We start from the raw sequence: 19,302 nt of genomic DNA on the forward strand, positions 1-19,302 counted from the left end.
TTATTGCAAGAATATTAATAAATTAAATACAAATGTATATGCAATTGCGAGATAATAAATAATATAATGGAGTTAGTAAATAGCAATAAATAATGGAGGATTGTTAAATACGAGTTCTTTTGTAAATCATATCAGCAAATTAATACATACATAAACAAATAAAGTTTCCTCGCTGATCCAACTGATGCATGATGGCAGTCTATAAATCTCTGAGATCTATCAGCAGAAAAAGCGCATTAGATTGTGGTTGTGAGTCACACCAGGGAACGATCGCCCGGGTTTGATGATACTGATGATGGTTATAGGATGCTGATTGGCCGACTGGAGCAGACGACGGAAACCTAATGCACATGGTCGTTTCTCAGAACCCACCATACTGCACTGTGATTTAGAATCGCCTGCCTGTGTGGCTATTTTCTTCTCTATTGTTCATGCTATTCAATCTCACTGTGAGTGTGTGTGTGTGTGTGTGTGTGTGTGTGTGTGTGTGTGTTTTGCAGTGTGTGCTGTATCTGTGGGCCCTAAAGATCAACCACCCCACCACACTCTTCCTGCTACGAGGAAACCACGAGTGCCGGCACCTCACAGAATACTTTACCTTCAAACAAGAGTGTAAGTACGTGCGTGTGTGCGCGCATGTGCGTGCGTGCGTGCGTGTGCGTGTGTGTGTGTGTGTTAAGGAGAGAAAGAGAAACGGCAACACAGTTTGAAAAAGCAGCCAGAAGTCGTACATAATCAGTACGTGTTGGTGTATCAGAGCGCCACGATGCATCAGTGAAGAGAAGTGGGTGTGGCCAGGCAGCATCGTGACACAGTTATGCAAATGAGAAGCAAAGCGCCGCAGATAAACGAGTGGCACTTCTTTTTTTTCCCTCCTGTGATTATTTATATTTTTTTTCTTGTATTTTTTCCTGATTTTCATTAGGAAATGTGCTGGGGGGAGGGGGTGGTGTGTTGCTTTTTGAATTCTCTGGATTAGTTGAAAAAAATGCGCAGACGGTTTATACGGTCGAATGTCGGAGACACGTCCGTTCTTTAAGAAATGCTCTGCTGCCCCGCACTCTCGCACTAGTAATGAGGAAATGTACACATTTATGTCTATTGTGTTGTTCAGAGCGACTTGTAATCAGGCTTCACGTTTGGGACGGGTTTGGGCAGGTGATGAGCCGTGCCTGATTTCCTTCAGGCATAACGTTTAGATTCGAGGCCAAACTATTCATTCCTGGTTTTATCAGAGTAGAGAATCTTGTTCCGCACAGGCTGAGAGTCCTTCAGGTGCCTGTTAGCAAACTCCAAGCAGGCTTCCATGGGTTTTGCACTGCGGAGATGCTTCTGTCTGCCATAAAGCCCAGATCGGTGGAAGGCTGAAGTGATGGTTGTCCTCCTGGAACTCCACACAGGATCTGAGTGACTATCGGGTTCTTGGTCACCTCTTAGGCCCTTCTCCTCGATTGCCAAGTTTGACCGGGCGACCACCTCTCTGACGAGTCCTAGTTGTTCCACACTTCTTCCATCTGAGATGTTTGGATGCAACTGTGCTCTTGGGAATATTCACTACAGCAGCATTTTTCGAACACCTGGTTGATGATTGTAGACTTCCTGTCGACTCGAAAGCAACTCAGACAGCCACTCGGTGCAGCCGTGATGAGCCGAAAAAGCATCCGTTTCGCCGGCGTATCGTTTCTCTCTACAGTCTCGCGTACGTTATCACATGTTTTTGATTAGCGATGGACGAGCGTGGATCCGCATCACGTGTTGATTCGGTGCTGTGTGTGTTGATTCAGTCATTGTTCAGTACTGTAATAATAAAAATCATCACATTTCAAAGGTAGAACCCATAATTCAACCTGAGCATCATGTCATCATAGTGTTCACTAATAAATAACACAGTTCAGAATACTGGTGAGAAACCGTAACGCAGAATCTCCGCTCTCTGTGTGTGTGGGTGTGTGCGAGAGAAAAAGAGAGACACTGAGGGCATTAGAGCTGAATAATGATGCTTTCAAGGTAGCAGACATGTCCTTGTTATGTGTGGGCGGTGAAGTGTGTGTGTGTGTGTGTGTGTGTGTGTGTGTGTGTGTGTGTGTGTGTGTGTGTGTGTGTGTGTGTGTGCTCGCAAACATCCAGGAGTGGCTCACACTCTCATGATAAAGATCAGCCTTGAAACAAACTGTTACTTGTCCTCTACTGCTGCTGTTACTGCATCGTATATCTAAACTACTGAGCTGTGTGTGTGTGTGTGTGTGTGTGAGAGATTTAATCAGTGCTGTGTTTCCTCCTAATTAGCGTCCGTGTCCAGTACAACATCACCTAACAAGGCATGTTTCGACACTGGAAAGTTGGCAGGCCTTCACACTCGGGGCCCTGCTGCGATATGTCAAACAGACATTCTCCTTCATGTGTGTGTGTGTGTGTGTGTGTGTGTGTGTGTGTGTGTGTGTGTGTTTTCTCCTCCAATCCCAGGCAAGATAAAGTATTCAGAGCGTGTGTATGATGCGTGTATGGATGCGTTCGACTGTTTGCCCCTGGCCGCACTGTTGAATCAGCAGTTCCTGTGTGTGCACGGGGGCCTGTCACCCGAAGTCAGCTGCCTGGACGACATTCGTAAGGTGTGTGTGCGTGTGCGTGCACAAAATATAGCCTAAAATAAAATATTACTTTGTCCACACATTTCAAAACGAACACAAATGAAAGTTTTATATTATTAATCATCATTCACTTCATTTTCTTAATAAATGTTTAATTGCATGGAAAAGGACAGATGTCATACCATGAGTGACACACACACACACACACACACATATATAGGTGTTAAAGCCACCATTGTTTCATAAGTTCTAATAAAATCCACCAAATATATCTCTTGAATTATTTATAGATTTTTTTTGTTTTTGTTTTTTAACCCCCCCCCCCCCAAAATGATTTTAACACATTAACAAGTTGATATCAGAACACAGTCAAAACATTTTATTTGTTTATTGGGAAGTAATTCCACTTCCATTCATATCTACAGTGTGTAAGTGGCAACCTGTGTGTGTGTGTGTGTGTGTGTGTGTGTGTGTGTGTGTGTGTGTGTGTGTGTGTGTGTGTGTGTGTGTTTGTCTGTATACAAAATCATCTGTTCATTGTAATGAGGTGTGTGTGTGTTTGCAATGCAGTTAGATCGGTTTAAGGAGCCGCCAGCTTTCGGGCCGATGTGCGACCTGCTCTGGTCAGATCCTGGTGAGGATTACGGCAGTGAAAAAACACAGGAGCACTTCTGTCACAATAGTGTGAGAGGCTGCTCTTACTTCTACAGGTAACACACACACACAGCCAGTTGATGCTCGGTTTGATTGTTTGATCAGAGGGCGCCATATATATATAGGAGTGATATCATCCCCTCATGTGGTGAATCTTTTCTGTGTGTACCGAGTGCCTGTGTGAGACAGAGACGCCGATACATGTGGCACATTAGAGCTTGTCATAGCCACTGTAATGTGTTAGTTATGTGTTAACTCTGTGTTAGCTGTGCACGTATGTTAATGAAGTATGGCACGAATAGTGGTGATGGGATTATTTCAGTCATTGAGATCAGGCAGGCAGTGATGAGAGCAAGCACAGGAGCTGAATAAACATAAAGCTGTAAAGCACACGTTCATCTGCTCTGGAGGCTGAGGCTCTGCAGATATATAGATGGTGGTAAATGATGAAGACTGAGAAATCGTCAAAAATAGTCAGACTAATCAGAAATATCACCTTCATTTTTAAGAAATCTGACGAGGATTGGCCTTGCTTTGGATAATTGCTGCAGTGATTAATATGTTTCAGCTACAAGAAGCTATTTAACCCGATCTAATGCACTGAGTCGCTTCTTATTTCTCACTTCATAATTTGGCACAACGTTTAACTGTCTACACTCCAAGGCATGATCTCCGCTCCTCAGATTCTGGTCTTTTAGTTGTTCCTCCTACACGTTTATGGGGTATGGGGGATCAGGCTTTTTTTTTCTCCAATGCACCAAAACTGTGGCGTTTTCTCTCCATTATAATTACACAGAATCTTTGTTTTTAAATCTGCTCTTCAAACTTCAAAGCGTTTCCAGAATAGCTTTCGTGTGATTTATTTATTAAATTTAGTTTATTCATTTGCTTATTTTATTACTAATAATATTTGTTTATTTAAAAAATATATGTTAATAAATAAATACATTATTTCTTCTTTTATGCTTTGAGGTGTAACTTTTAAAGGCACTTTATAAAATAAAAGATGCTACTTTGTCAGAAGGGTCCAGTTATTGTAGCAGGCGTGCAGCCTTTGTGCAGAAGCAGGAGTCATTGTGGATTTCTCTCCTCAGTTATCCTGCTGTGTGCGATTTCCTGATGAACAATAACTTGCTGTCGATAATCCGAGCACACGAGGCTCAGGACGCAGGGTGAGTGCGAGCGATCGAACGTATACTGTTTGAAGTGTGCAGTCATTATCGTGTTTAAGTGTCCCGGATGAATTTTTGTCCCCCCGACTAGGTACCGAATGTACAGAAAAAGCCAGACGACGGGTTTCCCATCATTAATCACAATCTTCTCAGCACCAAACTATTTAGATGTTTATAATAATAAAGGTGAGTGGTCTGACTTTTAGTACTTTATAATGCACTGTATGGACAAAAGTTTGTGGACACCCTGACCATGCATTTTGAACATCACATTCCTCATTTAGTCCCCATTTGCTCTTATTGGAGCCCCCACTCTTCTGGGAAGATGTTTCATTAGATTTTGTAGTGTGCTTTGTGGAGGTACTGATGTAGGTGAGGTGAGGAGGCCTGGGGTGCAGTCAGTGTTCAAATTAATCCCTAAAGTGTTCATTAAGGTTTAAGCTCTATAGCAGGCCACTCAAGATCTTCCACTTCAACCCCAGCAGGTTTGGGTTTCCTAGTTCAAGTGAAGGGGAAATTTAATGCTACTGCATCCAAACATTTTCCACACAATTGTGCTTCCAAATCTAAACCACATATGGCTGGAAAAGGCAGGTGTCCCAATACTTTTGTCCATATTGTTTTTAATGTAACCATAGAAACCAAGAAAATGTATTTTTATTTAGGTTAAGATTTTTTGTGTTCATTATCTCTTTCTCTCCTTCCAGCTGCTGTGTTGAAATATGAGAATAATGTCATGAATATCCGTCAGTTTAACTGCTCTCCTCATCCATACTGGCTGCCCAACTTCATGGACGTCTTCACGTGGTCTTTGCCTTTTGTCGGAGAGAAAGGTAACTGGGTTAAACGGATTTAAAGGCAAAAAAAGCATGCACATGAGGAAGGGAAGTCGTTGTCGCTCATACATCAATCAGACGGTTTACAAAAATCATAAAGTTTTTAACATTTATAGGGGTAAATAATTGATTTGAATATAACTTTTGTTAAGGGGAAGTGTGCCTCGATTATATATTTTGTATTATATATCATTTATTTACCAATTTCTCATCATCTCAGTTTATGTAGAGATTAAATGTTTTTTTTTTCCCTTTTCAAACTTCAAAAATTATTGTTAGATACGATATCAGCACCCTTCACAATATAATTTAAGACAGAAAAGGTCCCACAGTCTCCATACATGATGGCTGGAGGTGTGAATGAGTCTTTATATATATATATATATATATATATATATATATATATATATATATATATATATATATATATATATATATATGATGAATTTTTTTATTATTTTTCCCCAAAAAAGGAACTGGCGTCAGCATGATGATTGTATTTATTTTTGTGCCCCAACCCGGTGTATGTTTTGAGCAAGCAAAGACATAAACAAATAATAAAAGCAGGTGAAATCAAACCGTTCCGAGGTGTAGAAATCGTACTACACACAATTCCACAGAATCAAAAGACGAGGACGTGTGATGCGGTGTGAGGTTTTCTCTTCACCAGCTTATCCGTTTACTTCCTTGAAGTTAATAAAAATGTAATATTATTTTTTACAAAAAGGTAGTTAAAAAAAAATTGTTGTGGGGAAAATGTAGCTTAGTGGTTGAGATGTTGGGCTTCTGATCAGAAGGTTTTAAGCTCAAATCTCCAGCACCAGCATGCGATTGCTGGGCCCTTTAGCAAACCCTCACCTGCTTAGTTATATAAATAAGAGAACTTAAGTCACTTCCAGATACCCCTATAAATGAAAGCGTAATATTAAAAGCCACAGCACGACGTACAGGTTACAGGGGTTTCTTTAGTAACAATAAAGTATTACATTAGTTATAGCTAGAGCTGCTGTTGTAAAGCATTAAGTTCTTTTTTTTTCTGATTGATCCGAACTGTGTATTCAAAAGGGCTTCGGTCTTCTATGCAATATATATTCATTTAACCAGACTCTTGCGTAACTCCATTAGAGTTCCATTACTCAGCTCTGTGCAGGTGGTCATTATTTTTGCTTCATGTCTGCGCAAATGTTCGTTAAAAGGCTTTCGGGTGACTCAGTAAAGGCTTTTTCTTCTTCTGTCAAGGTTCCCGTCCATCTGAGCCGGTGTGTTGATAAGGGTAAAGGAGGAGTGTTTGGCATTAATAACGGTGCATCGCCAGAACCGCACTTTTGGCCGGCGCTCTTGTAAAGATGTCATCTAAACATCTGGGTTCAGATACAGCTTAGGAGAAGGTTGTGCTGGGGAACAGTCTGTGTGTGGGAGGCTGATATGTGTTTTTTCTTTTGGTTTGTTTCCATCGCCGTGTGTGTTGCAGTGACTGAGATGCTGGTGAACGTGCTGAACATTTGCTCTGACGACGAGCTGATGTCAGAAGGAGACGACACCTGTGAAGGTAACCCCTCCCCCCACCTCTCTCTTTCTCTTTCCTCCACTCTCTACATGTGTAATATATATATATATATATATATATATATATATATATATATATATATATATATATATATATAGGCATTGTGTAAAGCTTCATTAGTATGTATGAGCATGGCATCCTCAGAAATGTTTCCATGGCAACGGTTAGAAATGAGTTAGCTAACCTTGAGTGCGTATGAATGCGAAATAATTGCACTTTGCTGACAGATTCAGCTCTGCACCTTTCACACCTAAGAGCTTTTTTCATGCTATTGCAAGTCTCTGATTTACTATCTATTTATTTATTTTCATGACAACCCCTCCCCATTACTTATGTTTAACACATTCAAAGATATTGAGCCAATTGATGTCACTTTTAAATAATTGACACAAAATAAAAGGCAAAATGCAATAAGATGAAATGGTGCAATACAAAGTTCAAGTCATTTTGCATACACCTTAAAATAGTCGTCGGCACTGTTACTGTTTTTTGGTTTGTTTTACTTCGTTATGTTTTGTACCTTCCCTTTGCCCGTCTAACCTTATTTGCACTTTTTTTTTTTAAATATCACTTTATCATTATCAGATTTTTTATATTTTTGGTTATTTCCTTTTATCTTCTCATATTTTTATTCCTTTTATCTAATGCACACAATGCATAATGCATATAACTGTGACCAATACCGATCTTAAAACCGTGCAGAAAAAATAAGATGGATCTTGGTATATATATGTAAATAAAGTATGCACGCACACACACACACACACACACACACACACACACACACACGTGTGTGTGTGCATATATGAATGTATATATAATTATGATTTGATGATATATAATTGTATATATAAAATTCAATTAAGATGCTAATGAACTTATACTTTAGAAATAATTATAATTAGCTCCATTCTTCTGAGAAGATGCTCCTCTAGATTTTTGAGTGTGCTTGTGGAGATTTGGGACACATTCATCCTAATAGGGTTGAAGTCAAAGCTCTGAAGCAGGAGATCTTCCACTCCAACCTCTTCCACCATCTTCATGAAGCTGGGGTATTGTTTAGTGCATAGTGCACAGGTTTGGGTCTCCTAGTTCAAGTGAATGCAATATGCATATGCAATGGTGCACTTTTAACGTTATGGTGAAAGTGATCCTCCTGTTTATTATTTCCGTAGCCCCAATCAGCACCAACGATTGACTTTTCTCATAGACCGTAACCCGAAAACATATCTCGCAAATAAAATGGCTCAAGTGGTCTGGGGTCACAGTGCACTTAAATGCCCCCTTTTCGACGTCACCCCTATTTACAGCGAGAGCATCGGGTCTGCCGAGCTCCATCGCTTTTGCAGATGCGTGTCTGGATGCGAGCGAGAGAAACGGAGTAACCCACTTAAAGCTATTTGGAGCAGCGTGTCTAAGCTCACACTGAACTCTCTGTCCTCTCTCGCTATCTCTGCATCTGTTTAAAAGGGTCCCATACAGGTTGAGGAAGTACATGAGCAGCTCAAGTGTGCTCAAGAGCTTCAGGGGATTTTTGTTTTGTTTTTTCTTTTGAATAACTGACTTTCTTTTTAAGTCTTGGCTCTGGTCGTCAAAACCACTTTAGACAGATAAAAGTATTGAAACTCCTGACTTTTCCAGCCGTATGTGCTTCTGCACCAGACTGTAAGCACAACACACTATTGTATAGAACGTCTAGTTCCTTCACTTGACCTGGGAGACACTGGAACCCGTTCCAGCATGACCATGCACCTGTGCACAAAGCCAGCTCCATGAAGATATGCTTGGAAATTGAATATCTTGAATGGCCTGATATAAAGCTCTGATCTCATCCCTTTCCAAACGCTTTTGACATGAATTGAATGGCTGACTGCATCCCAGGTCGCCTCACCTCAACTACATCAGTACCCGATTTTACTATCACCCTTACGGCTGAATGAAATGTCACAAAGCTTCACAATATACAATCTACTGGAACACCTTCCCAGAAGAGTGGAGGTTATTGTAACAGTGAATAGTTTTGACGTATTTTATTCAAAATTAATATTTAGGCGCTTGTGAAATTAAAATAAAAGTCCCAGGATCGCGCCTGTTTTGCGTCACACGTTCACGGTTGCGAAGAATAGCTTTATATATAGAAACCCTACAGCTGCAATGTTCTGGAATGTGCTAATCCAAACTTTATTTAACCAGTTTCAGATGACATGGTCGATTTAAGCAGCATGTAGCATTTATTTATTTATTATACATATTACATATTCTCGTTTTTTTCAAGAATCTTCCAGAACATCCTTCGCATCTGTGACTGCCAAAAATTTAATAATCGGAGGGCAAAAATGACTGAGGTCAGGATTATTCAGATGGAGAGGGTTCAACCCTAGTGGGTAAATTTGTCTGCAAAAATTCAACACCGCCATCCAAATGCTAAACGAAATTAATTATTAATAAATTAATTTATTTTTGCATTTAGTTCTAAGCATCTTAGGAGTCCTCAGAAATCTGTCGTTGGTCTAATTGGACTGATATTAATTGGTTGTGACAGAAATATCTGCAAAACAGTACCCTAATGATTAGTTGTTGGTAGGTAATGATTAGTATGAGGTGCACGGCGACTCCGTTGTACGGCTTTGATGGTTCGCTCGGATCCCGTTAAATTCATGCTAAACGCCCGTTTTGAAATCTTGCTGAAAATCCCACCTCTTATGTGTTTGCTGTTGGTTTCAGTTTCTCTCACTGCCCATGAATACATTTAATTGTCACACAAAACAAATCATCCGAGCGTATTGCAGGTAGTTCCAGCTAAACCGATTTAATCAGTCGACCTGTAGTCCACACTGCGACACAGCGCAAAAATGTAGTTTGCGAATTTATTCGCTTTGGAGAGCGTTAAAAAAAAAAACTACATTTCCATCAACTGTGTGGACGGAAGGCCAAAATGGGGAAAAAATATGCGCTTTCAAGCAAAACCATGTTAGTGTGGACATGGCCTGAGGTGGTATGAGTAAGAAACCTTGAGAGGAACCAGACTCTGAAGGGAGCCCGTCCTCATCGAGGTGACACCGACTGTCCATTCCAGCATCACATTTCGAATATAATTTTCTATTTTATTTAATCTCAAAATTTCCGAAAAACGTTATGTTACGATCTTTACGTTTCCGTTTCCTTTGGACCTCTGCGCCTCAGTTTAGTGTCTTACATGTCGCATGTGCAAAAATAAAGCGATCTCTGCATTCCCAGGATGCACGGCATCGGTCGGTTCAGTCTCGACATCCATCCAACCAGCAGTCCCACACACTAAACCCTTCAGCCGTCATGACTCTCAACACTTCCAGCAAGATTCTGTCCAACTACTGAGTCCTCACAAACAGCTGCCCTACTATGCTGGATTCTAACCGATCTTTTAAATATCTGGCAGTGTATTGCACAAAGCGGAAGCGCGAATTATACAACAATCTTTTTTTTTTCTTCTTTTTTTTAAACCCTTAAATGTATCCTGTCCTTAATTCAGCGCTCCTGAAGTACAGTTCTACAATCCCGAAGCGTATGAAACTCTGGTGTAGGAGTTTGGTGGCCCACTTACTGCGCCTGATACGTTTGATTTGATTTGGCCTTCTTTTTCAGTGGTGCGTAATTATATCCTGGCCTGACACATTTCCTCTGTAAGGTTTCGAAATGGGGATTATTGATCCCTTCGGGGAGAGAGAGAAAGAGCTCTCCGATGGCTCGTTCGGGCTCTGATTAAGCTTCTTGTTTGGCACATGGACAATGGTTTTGATGGAAAACGCAACAAACGATGACTCTGATATTTAAATAACTGGAGCTAGGTTGGATACTGGATAAAAGACAAACCTAGCAGTCCATTTGAAATAGTACTGATCTTTATTGCAAAAAGAAAAACACTACTGAATCATGAAATAAATATGAATTTACTCATTAATAAATATAAGTATAGAATTAAAAAGATAACGAATATAATATAGCGCTCTCCATGCAGCGCACAGTCTTGCGTGTAAAAACAAAACGCACGTAGTGTCAGTGATCTGCCTCTAGAGGCCGCTCTCTAAATGACAGTGGACAGGAAGTTCTAGTAATCAACTAACGTTGCCGATTAATCTGCAGAACCGCTGAATGGCTCCACCTCTACAAATGCGTTTTGTTGTAATGAACATCAGCTTGGAGTCTGAGGTGACCGAATGCAGCAGGCTGGATTGTGCACAATGCCTCAAGCACTGGTCTCGTTTCAGTGTCCAGTGTTGGACAGTTGGAGGCTTCTGTCCCGTGCGGTTTGGACGCAATTATCACACTGTAACGTCTAACAGATCGACTAGGAGCCAGAGCAAAGTCGAAATCTCAAATCCGATTCATGGTGGTTTTGTATAACTGATTACGCAGTCATGCGAGTCGTAGTTTTATTCATAATAATTATCGCTGTTTCTGGCTGTAAATCAGGTCCCAGGTTCATATTAATGTGTATAATTTTGACAGAATTGTTTAATAGGTCAATTTTCTGTTTGTCATTTGTACAGTATTGTGTTATGGATTGGTTGCTGGATGGAACTAACACATTTCTGGCTTTCTGTCTCTCTCTCTCTGTGTGTGTGTGTGTGTGTGTGTGTGTGTGTGTGTGTGTGTGTGTGTGTGTGTGTCAGGTGGCACTCCAGCTGGTCGTAAGGAGGTGATCAGGAATAAGATCCGTGCCATCGGCAAAATGGCCCGAGTTTTCTCTGTACTTAGGTGAACACACTTTAGGAATCTGGATTATTTTTCTATCTCACACACTACAGGAATACAGTCAAACACAACACACTCTTTATCCTGTCACAGCATACACTCTAGGGATATTGTCACATGAAACACGCAATTCGTACACAGTATGAGAATTTTCTCTCTCACTCACACACACACACACACACACACACACACACACACACACACACACAGAGTAAGAATATTGTCGCATAAAACACGCAAACCATACACAATATAGAAATCCTGATTATCTGTCGCTTTTCTTTCTCTGTCTCCCTCTCTCGCTCTCTCTCTCTCTCTCTCTCTCTCACACACACACACTATAGGAATACTATCGCACAAAACACACAACCCATACACTGTATTGGAATCCTAACCCACACACTCGCACACTATAGGAATACTGTTGCATCAAACACAAACCATACACAGTATAGGAATCCTGACACTCTCTCTCTCTCTCTCTCTCTCTCTCTCTCTCTCTCTCTCTCTCTCTCTCTCTCACACACACACACACACACTAAATAACTAACTATAGAAATACTATCACACGAAACACAACCTATACACTGTATTGGAATTCTGAATATCTCTCACACACACATGCGCACTCATTCTATAGCAATACTGTCACACAAAACAACCAACCCATACACAATACAGTAATCCTGTATCTTTTCTTTCTGTCACACACACACTCGCTTTCTTTAGGATTCATGTCTTGCTCAACATACACTTTGTCCCACACTTACAACGAAGCATGTTTGTTTAAAAGCATTAATAATTTTGTTGTAGTGCTAACGTGCGCGCGTGTGTGTGTGTGTGTGTGTGTGTGTGTGTGTGTGTGTGTGTATGACTCAGGGAGGAGAATGAGAGTGTGTTGCAGCTGAAGGGTTTAACCCCCACTGGGACACTGCCTCTCGGGGTGCTTTCTGGGGGCAGGCAGACGCTGCAGAGCGGTAAGAGATACACACACACTCATATCGGCAGACACACACACATTTTTGCTTTCTTTTTTAGCCTTTTTCTTATTTAATCTTGCTTTCATTCTCATCTTCTCTTCCTCATCCTCCTCCTGTTTCTTTTTTCTGACTGTTTTAAGAATGTTTATATGCACGACAGGCTATAAATCAGATCAGAAGTTTTTGGACACCTGACCAGAAGATTATGCTTTTTTTTTTTTTTCTTTTTTTTTCACGTCCCATTCCACATTCAGTCCCCACTTCCTGTTATAATCACCACCACTCTTCTTGAAAGATCATCTTCGAACGTTCGAGGGACTCGGAACATAACTATTATATAAATTACAGACATTTAATGATGCTTGAGAAGGCAACATGATATATTATGTGGTAGGGGTGTGCAAACTTTTAAACAGGACGATCGGTGTAAAGTAAAAAAAAACGAAGTAGTTAGTGTTGATTTTATAGCAAATATTATACCAGTGTTTTTCTTATGCCCTCAAAAATAATTAAAATGAGTGTGAAATAGTTACATTAATTAAAAAGTTTTATTAATTAATGGAACTATATTATATCTATGTATCTATTTGGTTTTGGTAGCGTGATATTTAATTTTAGGCATCGTATTGAAGTCACAATTTTGACTGAGGGTCAAGGGTCTTTGTATTATAGACGTTTAAAACCATTGTGTGCCTTCGTGGTAAAAGTTTGGGGGAGAACCGCTGGAAAGCTCAGGTGTCCAAATACTTTTGTTAATATACTGTATGTAGGCAGAAGTAGGTTGCTGATGGAGGTTTTTGGTTTTGACCCACAGTACAGAAAGTCTAACCCAAAACAGGGATCACCAGTGTGTTAAACATCTCTATGCAATCATTAAAGTTAACTCAGATTCTGGAAAGAAAACCTGATGAAGAAAGATGTTTTTGGCTTTCGTTTAGTTTAAGTGATATCATTTATTTGAAGAAAAAAAAAAGAAAAGCCCCTGTGATGATAACGATTGGATTGGGATTGGAGTGTATATAAACACCTGTCATGCCTCTGGCTTTTTCTCTGTATATATAAACCTTCATCTCACTCTCATCTCTCTCATCTTTCTTCTATAAAACTCTTACGCTCTCCCCTTTTCTTTTTTTTTTTCCCCCTCTTGCTTTTTTGAGAACTTTCAATGCTTTTTAAAATCACACACAGACACACACACATGTTATAGTAATTTAGAGAATCACAGTAAGGTGGGTTTCTATCTCACACACACACACACACACACAAACACAGGATCCTGCAGAGACACACTCGCGTGGTTTGTGACTCTGATACGGCTTGACCCAGTTTAGCGAGAGAACGATGGCGCTCGATCCGAACAGCCGCAGTGCACCACCAAGAGCCGGGCTCTACGTCGGCGTACTGCAAAACGTAGATGGAGTTTATTCTACCGATCCAAAACATTCCAAGCTGTAATCCGTCAGATCTACGAGTACGACTTTAATAAACCTGATAAACGTACAAAACGAGTTCCCAGCTGTAGCTTCAGATCAACTAAAGAGGGATATCGAGGAATCTGTGTTCCAGAAGTTTCTGATGATGCACTTTGATACTCGCTTCATGCTAATCTAGTGCGGCTCCTACTAGCATGCTAATCTAATCTTTAGATCTCCCTCTGTGTTATTAATTCCTTGTTCACACCTGATTAATCTAATACGAATGCTTGTAATGGAGTTTCATGGCTCCAACGAAAGCGATCAGGTTTGTTTTTGGCGAAATGAGCACGATGGCCATTGTCTCAGTCTTGCGCTGAATGCTCCTGATCGTTAATAACCACTACCAATTATTATTATTTTTTTATTATTTTATTTATTTTTTTTATTCCTTTTGACCCTCTATCCAACACTGCGTTATAATGACACCACTGTATCTCGAAAATATCGTCTAGACGTGGCCTAGTCTACCCAGTAGTCTTTAAAGAATGGTGACAAATTACATTTTAACAAACTACAGTAAATCATTTTAGCAAAACAGAGCAATTGACTAATGTATTGTATAAACTTTACATATTTGTATACCGATCAGACATAACATTATTACCACCTGCCTAATATTGTGTTGGTCCCCCTTTTGCTGCCAAAACAGTTGTGACCTGTCGAGCAATAACAGCATAAAGTTCTTTAGCAGTTTGAGATACAGGAGCTAATTGGATCAAAACACATGCTCCAGCCTTCGCTCCCCACGTGCATCAGTGAGCCTCGGCCGCCCACGACCCTGTCACCGGTTCACCACTGTTCCTTCCTTGGAGCACTTTTGATAGATACTGACCTCCACAGACCAGGAACAGCCCAGAGCTGCAGTTTTGGAGATGCTCAGACCCAGACATCTAGCCATCACAATTTGTCAAACTCGCTCAAATCCTTACACTTGCCCATTTTTCCCGCTTCTAACACATCAACATTGAGGACAAAATGTTCACTCGCTGGCTAATAAATCCCACCCACTAACATGGGCCATGATGAAGAGATAATCAGCGTTGTGACTGGTGAAGTGCATAATGTCATGCCTGGTCGGTGTGTGTGGCAGCAGGCGCGTAGACGAGCGCCGGTTTGTGAGTGGGGGGCGGAGCCAATGCCGATAAACAAGAAGGAGACACAAGCTAAAACGGCTTTGAAACACCAAAAACACAAACTTTTATACCTCAATACATTGAGATAGGGGTATTTAAATTGAAAAAAAATAATAAGTATTGGGTCGGGTGGTTTGACTTTCGACCATAAGATCTCCTGAAGTTTATCCTCCAATTCGACACAATTTGCCAAAAATTACCATTTTTATTCAATAATAATCAATCAATTAATAATGAATTCAATTTTCTTGTCACTTTGTATTTGTTGTTGGATTTTTACAAAAAAATGGTTAAGAAAACAAGTTAGTTCTCAAGTTAGTTCCTGTTATCACTTATGCTCTAGCAGCTATAATCAGCCATCGCCCTACAGATTCCTTTCCTGTGGAAGAAAACTGACGTTGGAGACTCCTTCCATTAATGCAAAATAAACATCTAAGTTGTTGCTATAGCAACTATAAAATTTGAACGTGTACATTACAGTAAATCAGCATCATCCGTCCAATCAGAACGGAGAATTCCACATATCCTGCAAAAGTTTTAATGTATTTAATATTTGATAATGGCTTCATTTCATCAAAAACACAAACTGATGGTGCTGTGATGATTTTTTTTTTCTGAGATGAAATGAATGATGGATATGGGGGTTTGTTTTGTTTTTCATTTGCTTGTCTGATTTCTCTGATTGTTGTTTTTGCATTGATAACGTGACTCACTCTCTCTCCGTTCATTTTGGGCATGCCACTGCTACTCACGCTTACAGCCACCGTAGAAGCAGCCGAGGCCCGAGGTACGCAACGCGTCTGTGTGTTTGTGTGTTCCGTCTTGTGCGTTGTGTGTGTGTATGTCTTTTTTGTCTGTCACACCCCGTCCCTGTACCACTGAAGCGTGTCTCCTCTGTGTGAAAAGTCTATTTCCTGTCCTGTTTGTTTTTGAATTTCTTACAGCCTTTTTTTTTTTTTTTTTCTTCTTATCACACACTCACACACACACACATGCAAATGCACTTGGGTTTCTTCTGCCTGTACTTCATTTTCTCTTCTTCTTTTTCATCTGTTTGCTTCATTCCAGTAGAAAGCCATTCTATACTATAAAATTCTGTACAACAGTTTGAGGAAGACCATATGTGGATATATGTAGGGTCCGGGGGCACAAATGTTAGGGGAAGTGCTAGCTCAGTGGTTAAAGCTCTGGGTTACTGTTTGGAAGGTCGAAGGTTTAAGTCCAAGTATCGCCATGCTGCCACTCCTGGGCAAGGCCCTTAACCCTCTGTGCTCCCGGGGGGCACTGTATTATACCTGACCCTGTGCTCTGACCACGGCTTCTTGACAAGATGGGGTATGTTGGGGTAATGTTGGGTTAGGGCTCTGGGTTACTGATCAGAGGGTTGGGGGTTTAAGCCCCAGTATCGCCAAGCTCCGGATGCTTCCTAACATCGCTGGGATATGTGAAGAAAAAAGTTCACTGTGTTGTACATGTGACGGATAATTTGTTTTTACAAAGCATTTGCATAGAAAAAACTTTTTTCACACTAATTTCAGACACTTCAGAACTGGTTCCCAATAGAAACCTATATTAGCTGAGGTTGCTGTGTGTGTGTGTATGTGTGTATGTGTGTATGTGTGTATGTGTGTATGTGTGTGTGTGTGTGTGTGTGTGTGTGTAAACTGGAGACGTGTAAAGAAAATAAGATCATTTCCAGTCATATAAAACCCCACCCCCTCGGTGTGTTGTCAGGGTTAACCCCATGTGATGTCCACTTTGCAGTGCATTATGAAAAGGATCTTGGAAATCGGTTCCTAAACGAGGTTAATGGCTCGTTGACGGCCGCCGCCGTTTGTCGTCTGCGTCAAATGGGCGGGGCTAGCATCGCGTAGGAGGCGGTACCCTAACTAGTTAGCCAGGCAAAGCGTGAGAGGTCAGGCAGCTGTCAGCACAGCTGGAATCAGATAAAAAACGGCCGGCTGTGTAGGAGGCGGACGTGAACGAGCCGAGCAAATTCTTCCCTGTGAAATCGTTTAATGATGCTGCATCGGGTGAGATTAATGCGAGGTAGAATTGAGACTCACTCGGTGTGTGGGTACACTCACACGCACGTGTGTGCAGGTTTGGTACGCGGGAGCTGATGGCTAGTCGATCACAGTGAGAGAAGGAAAGTCTGCTTTTAATCACCTCAACTTCCTGCCAACACTCTGAGATGAAAGTCAGAGAAACACAGTGCAACTGTTCCTGAACGGCAGCTAAAGAACCGATCTCTGCCTTTCATTTCCACTCGCCTCTCCATCACTCGCTCTCTCTCTCTGTCTCGCTCTCTCTCTAACTCATTTTCTCTATCTGTCCCTCTTCTTTCGATTCTTGCTTTTCTCTCTTATTGGTTTCATGACTGGTTTTTTTTCTATTTCTATCACTCCCTCTCTCTGTTCTTCCCTCCCTCTCTTGGACTCTTCATTTTTCAGTTTCTTTGGCTCTTTTCTCTCTCTCTCTCTCTCTCTCTCTCTCTCTCTCTCTCTCTCTCTCTCTCTCTCTCTCTCTCCTGTTTTCCTGTCTCAGTGTCTCTTACTCTTTCTTTGTCTTTTTCCTTTGTCTTTTTCTCAGTCTCTAGTAATCTGTTTCTCTGTCTTTCTTGCTCTGTTTTCTGTCTTTTCTCTGTCTCAATTATTCCATCTCTCTCTCTCTCTCTCTCTCTCTCTCTCTCTCTCTCTCTCTCTCTCTCTCTCTCTGTCTCTGTAGTAATCTTTCTTTTCTCTTCCTCCCTTTCTCCGTCTCTATTACTCTCTTTCTTTGTCGCCTTCCTTTGGTCTCTCTGTTCTAATTACTCTGTTGCTCTGTGTTTTCCTTTTGTCTCTCTTGCTTTCTTCGTCGTCCCTATAACTCCGTCTTTCTTATTCTGTCTTAATTGCTTTGCTCTTACTCTGTCTCTATTACTTTCTATCTCTCTCTGTCTCTATTGTCTGTTTTTCCTCTTCCTCACTCTCCATCTCACTTTGACTGCCTCTGTCTCACTCCCAAGTTCTCTGTCTCACGGGTGTCTTATTCTGTTTCCCTGTGTCTTGTTTTTGGTCCGTCGCCATTTTTGTCTTTTCCATCTCGAATACAATCCACATCTCATTCTCCCTCTGTGTCTTATTTTTATTGTCTTGATTTTTCTGTCTCTGTCTCCATCGCTTTCTCACTCTCATATTCTCTTTTTCTTGTAGTCTCTCTGGTGCTCTCTCTCTCTCTGTTTCTCTCTCACACCCATTTTGTCTGTCTCCTTCGGTTTCACACTTTTTCGGCCTCACACTCTCTCTCTCTCTCTGTCACATTTGTCTTACTTTTTCTTTTTCTTTTGCATGTCTTCCTTGTAGTCTCTCTCTCTCTCTCTCTCTCTCTCTCTCTCTCTCTCTCTCTCTCTCTCTCTCTCTCTCTCTCTCTCTCTGTATGTGTGTCACAATGGTGGTGTTATTGGGAGAACAAGTCCATGTTGGCTCTGATGTACTACAAGCTTTATGACCAGTGGCTGTGTGTGTGTGTGTGTGTGTGTGTGTGTGTGTGTGTGTGTGTGTGTGTAAAAAGCACCTTGATACAGTGTGTGTTTTACATCCTGCTATCATTGAGCCCCCGTGCTCTCGATATGTGTTTGTGTTTGTGGTAAACAGATTTGCTGATGTTGTGGTGTAAGCGATTACACGCGGGTCCTGAAGTCTGAGTGCAGCAGCAGTGAGGGTCACATGATCAGCTTCATACGGCAGCAGCTCACGCTGTTCATTCCCACATCCCTCGTCTCGACACAAATACGGAATTCTGCCCGAATCTCACTGTCTGTTTATCGAGACGCTTTCAAGACGCAGTGAGAAGTGGCGAGGCAGCCTGTGATTGGTTCTCGCGAGTATCGCTCTGTCTGTTATCACCATGACGATATCCGTTTTTATGATGAACGTCTGTAAAACAGCTGCTGAAACTGACTGAGTCACAGCCAATCACTGTTTAATACACCGCCATATCATCCCTCTCTTTCTATCTTTCTCTTTATATATATATATATATATATATATATATATATATATTATATATTGTTGTGCTCATTAACAGGACTATATATATATATATATATATATATATATATATATATATATATATATATATATATATATATATATATATATATATATATATATATATATATATAT

At 40.8% G+C, this 19,302-nt stretch overlaps 1 protein-coding gene across 4 annotated transcripts in view; it reads left to right on the forward strand.

Annotated features, from left to right (window-relative positions):
- The window catches only part of ppp3ccb (protein phosphatase 3, catalytic subunit, gamma isozyme, b), a 45,079-nt gene that overhangs the window by 22,667 nt on the left and 3,110 nt on the right, over positions 1–19,302 (forward strand). For 2 of the 4 annotated variants that reach the window (XM_046860556.1, XM_046860557.1), the window contains exons 4-13: positions 501–612; positions 2,464–2,609; positions 3,159–3,298; positions 4,337–4,414; positions 4,506–4,600; positions 5,122–5,247; positions 6,722–6,799; positions 11,467–11,551; positions 12,428–12,525; positions 15,897–15,923. In XM_046860556.1, the coding sequence (XP_046716512.1) occupies positions 501–612; positions 2,464–2,609; positions 3,159–3,298; positions 4,337–4,414; positions 4,506–4,600; positions 5,122–5,247; positions 6,722–6,799; positions 11,467–11,551; positions 12,428–12,525; positions 15,897–15,923 (985 nt within the window). The remainder of the gene's footprint in view (positions 1–500; positions 613–2,463; positions 2,610–3,158; positions 3,299–4,336; positions 4,415–4,505; positions 4,601–5,121; positions 5,248–6,721; positions 6,800–11,466; positions 11,552–12,427; positions 12,526–15,896; positions 15,924–19,302) is intronic. The other 2 variants (XM_046860558.1, XM_046860559.1) reach the window with 2 other exon arrangements.

Source organism: Silurus meridionalis, chromosome 11 (assembly GCF_014805685.1).
Source record: "Silurus meridionalis isolate SWU-2019-XX chromosome 11, ASM1480568v1, whole genome shotgun sequence".
NCBI lineage: Eukaryota > Metazoa > Chordata > Actinopteri > Siluriformes > Siluridae > Silurus > Silurus meridionalis.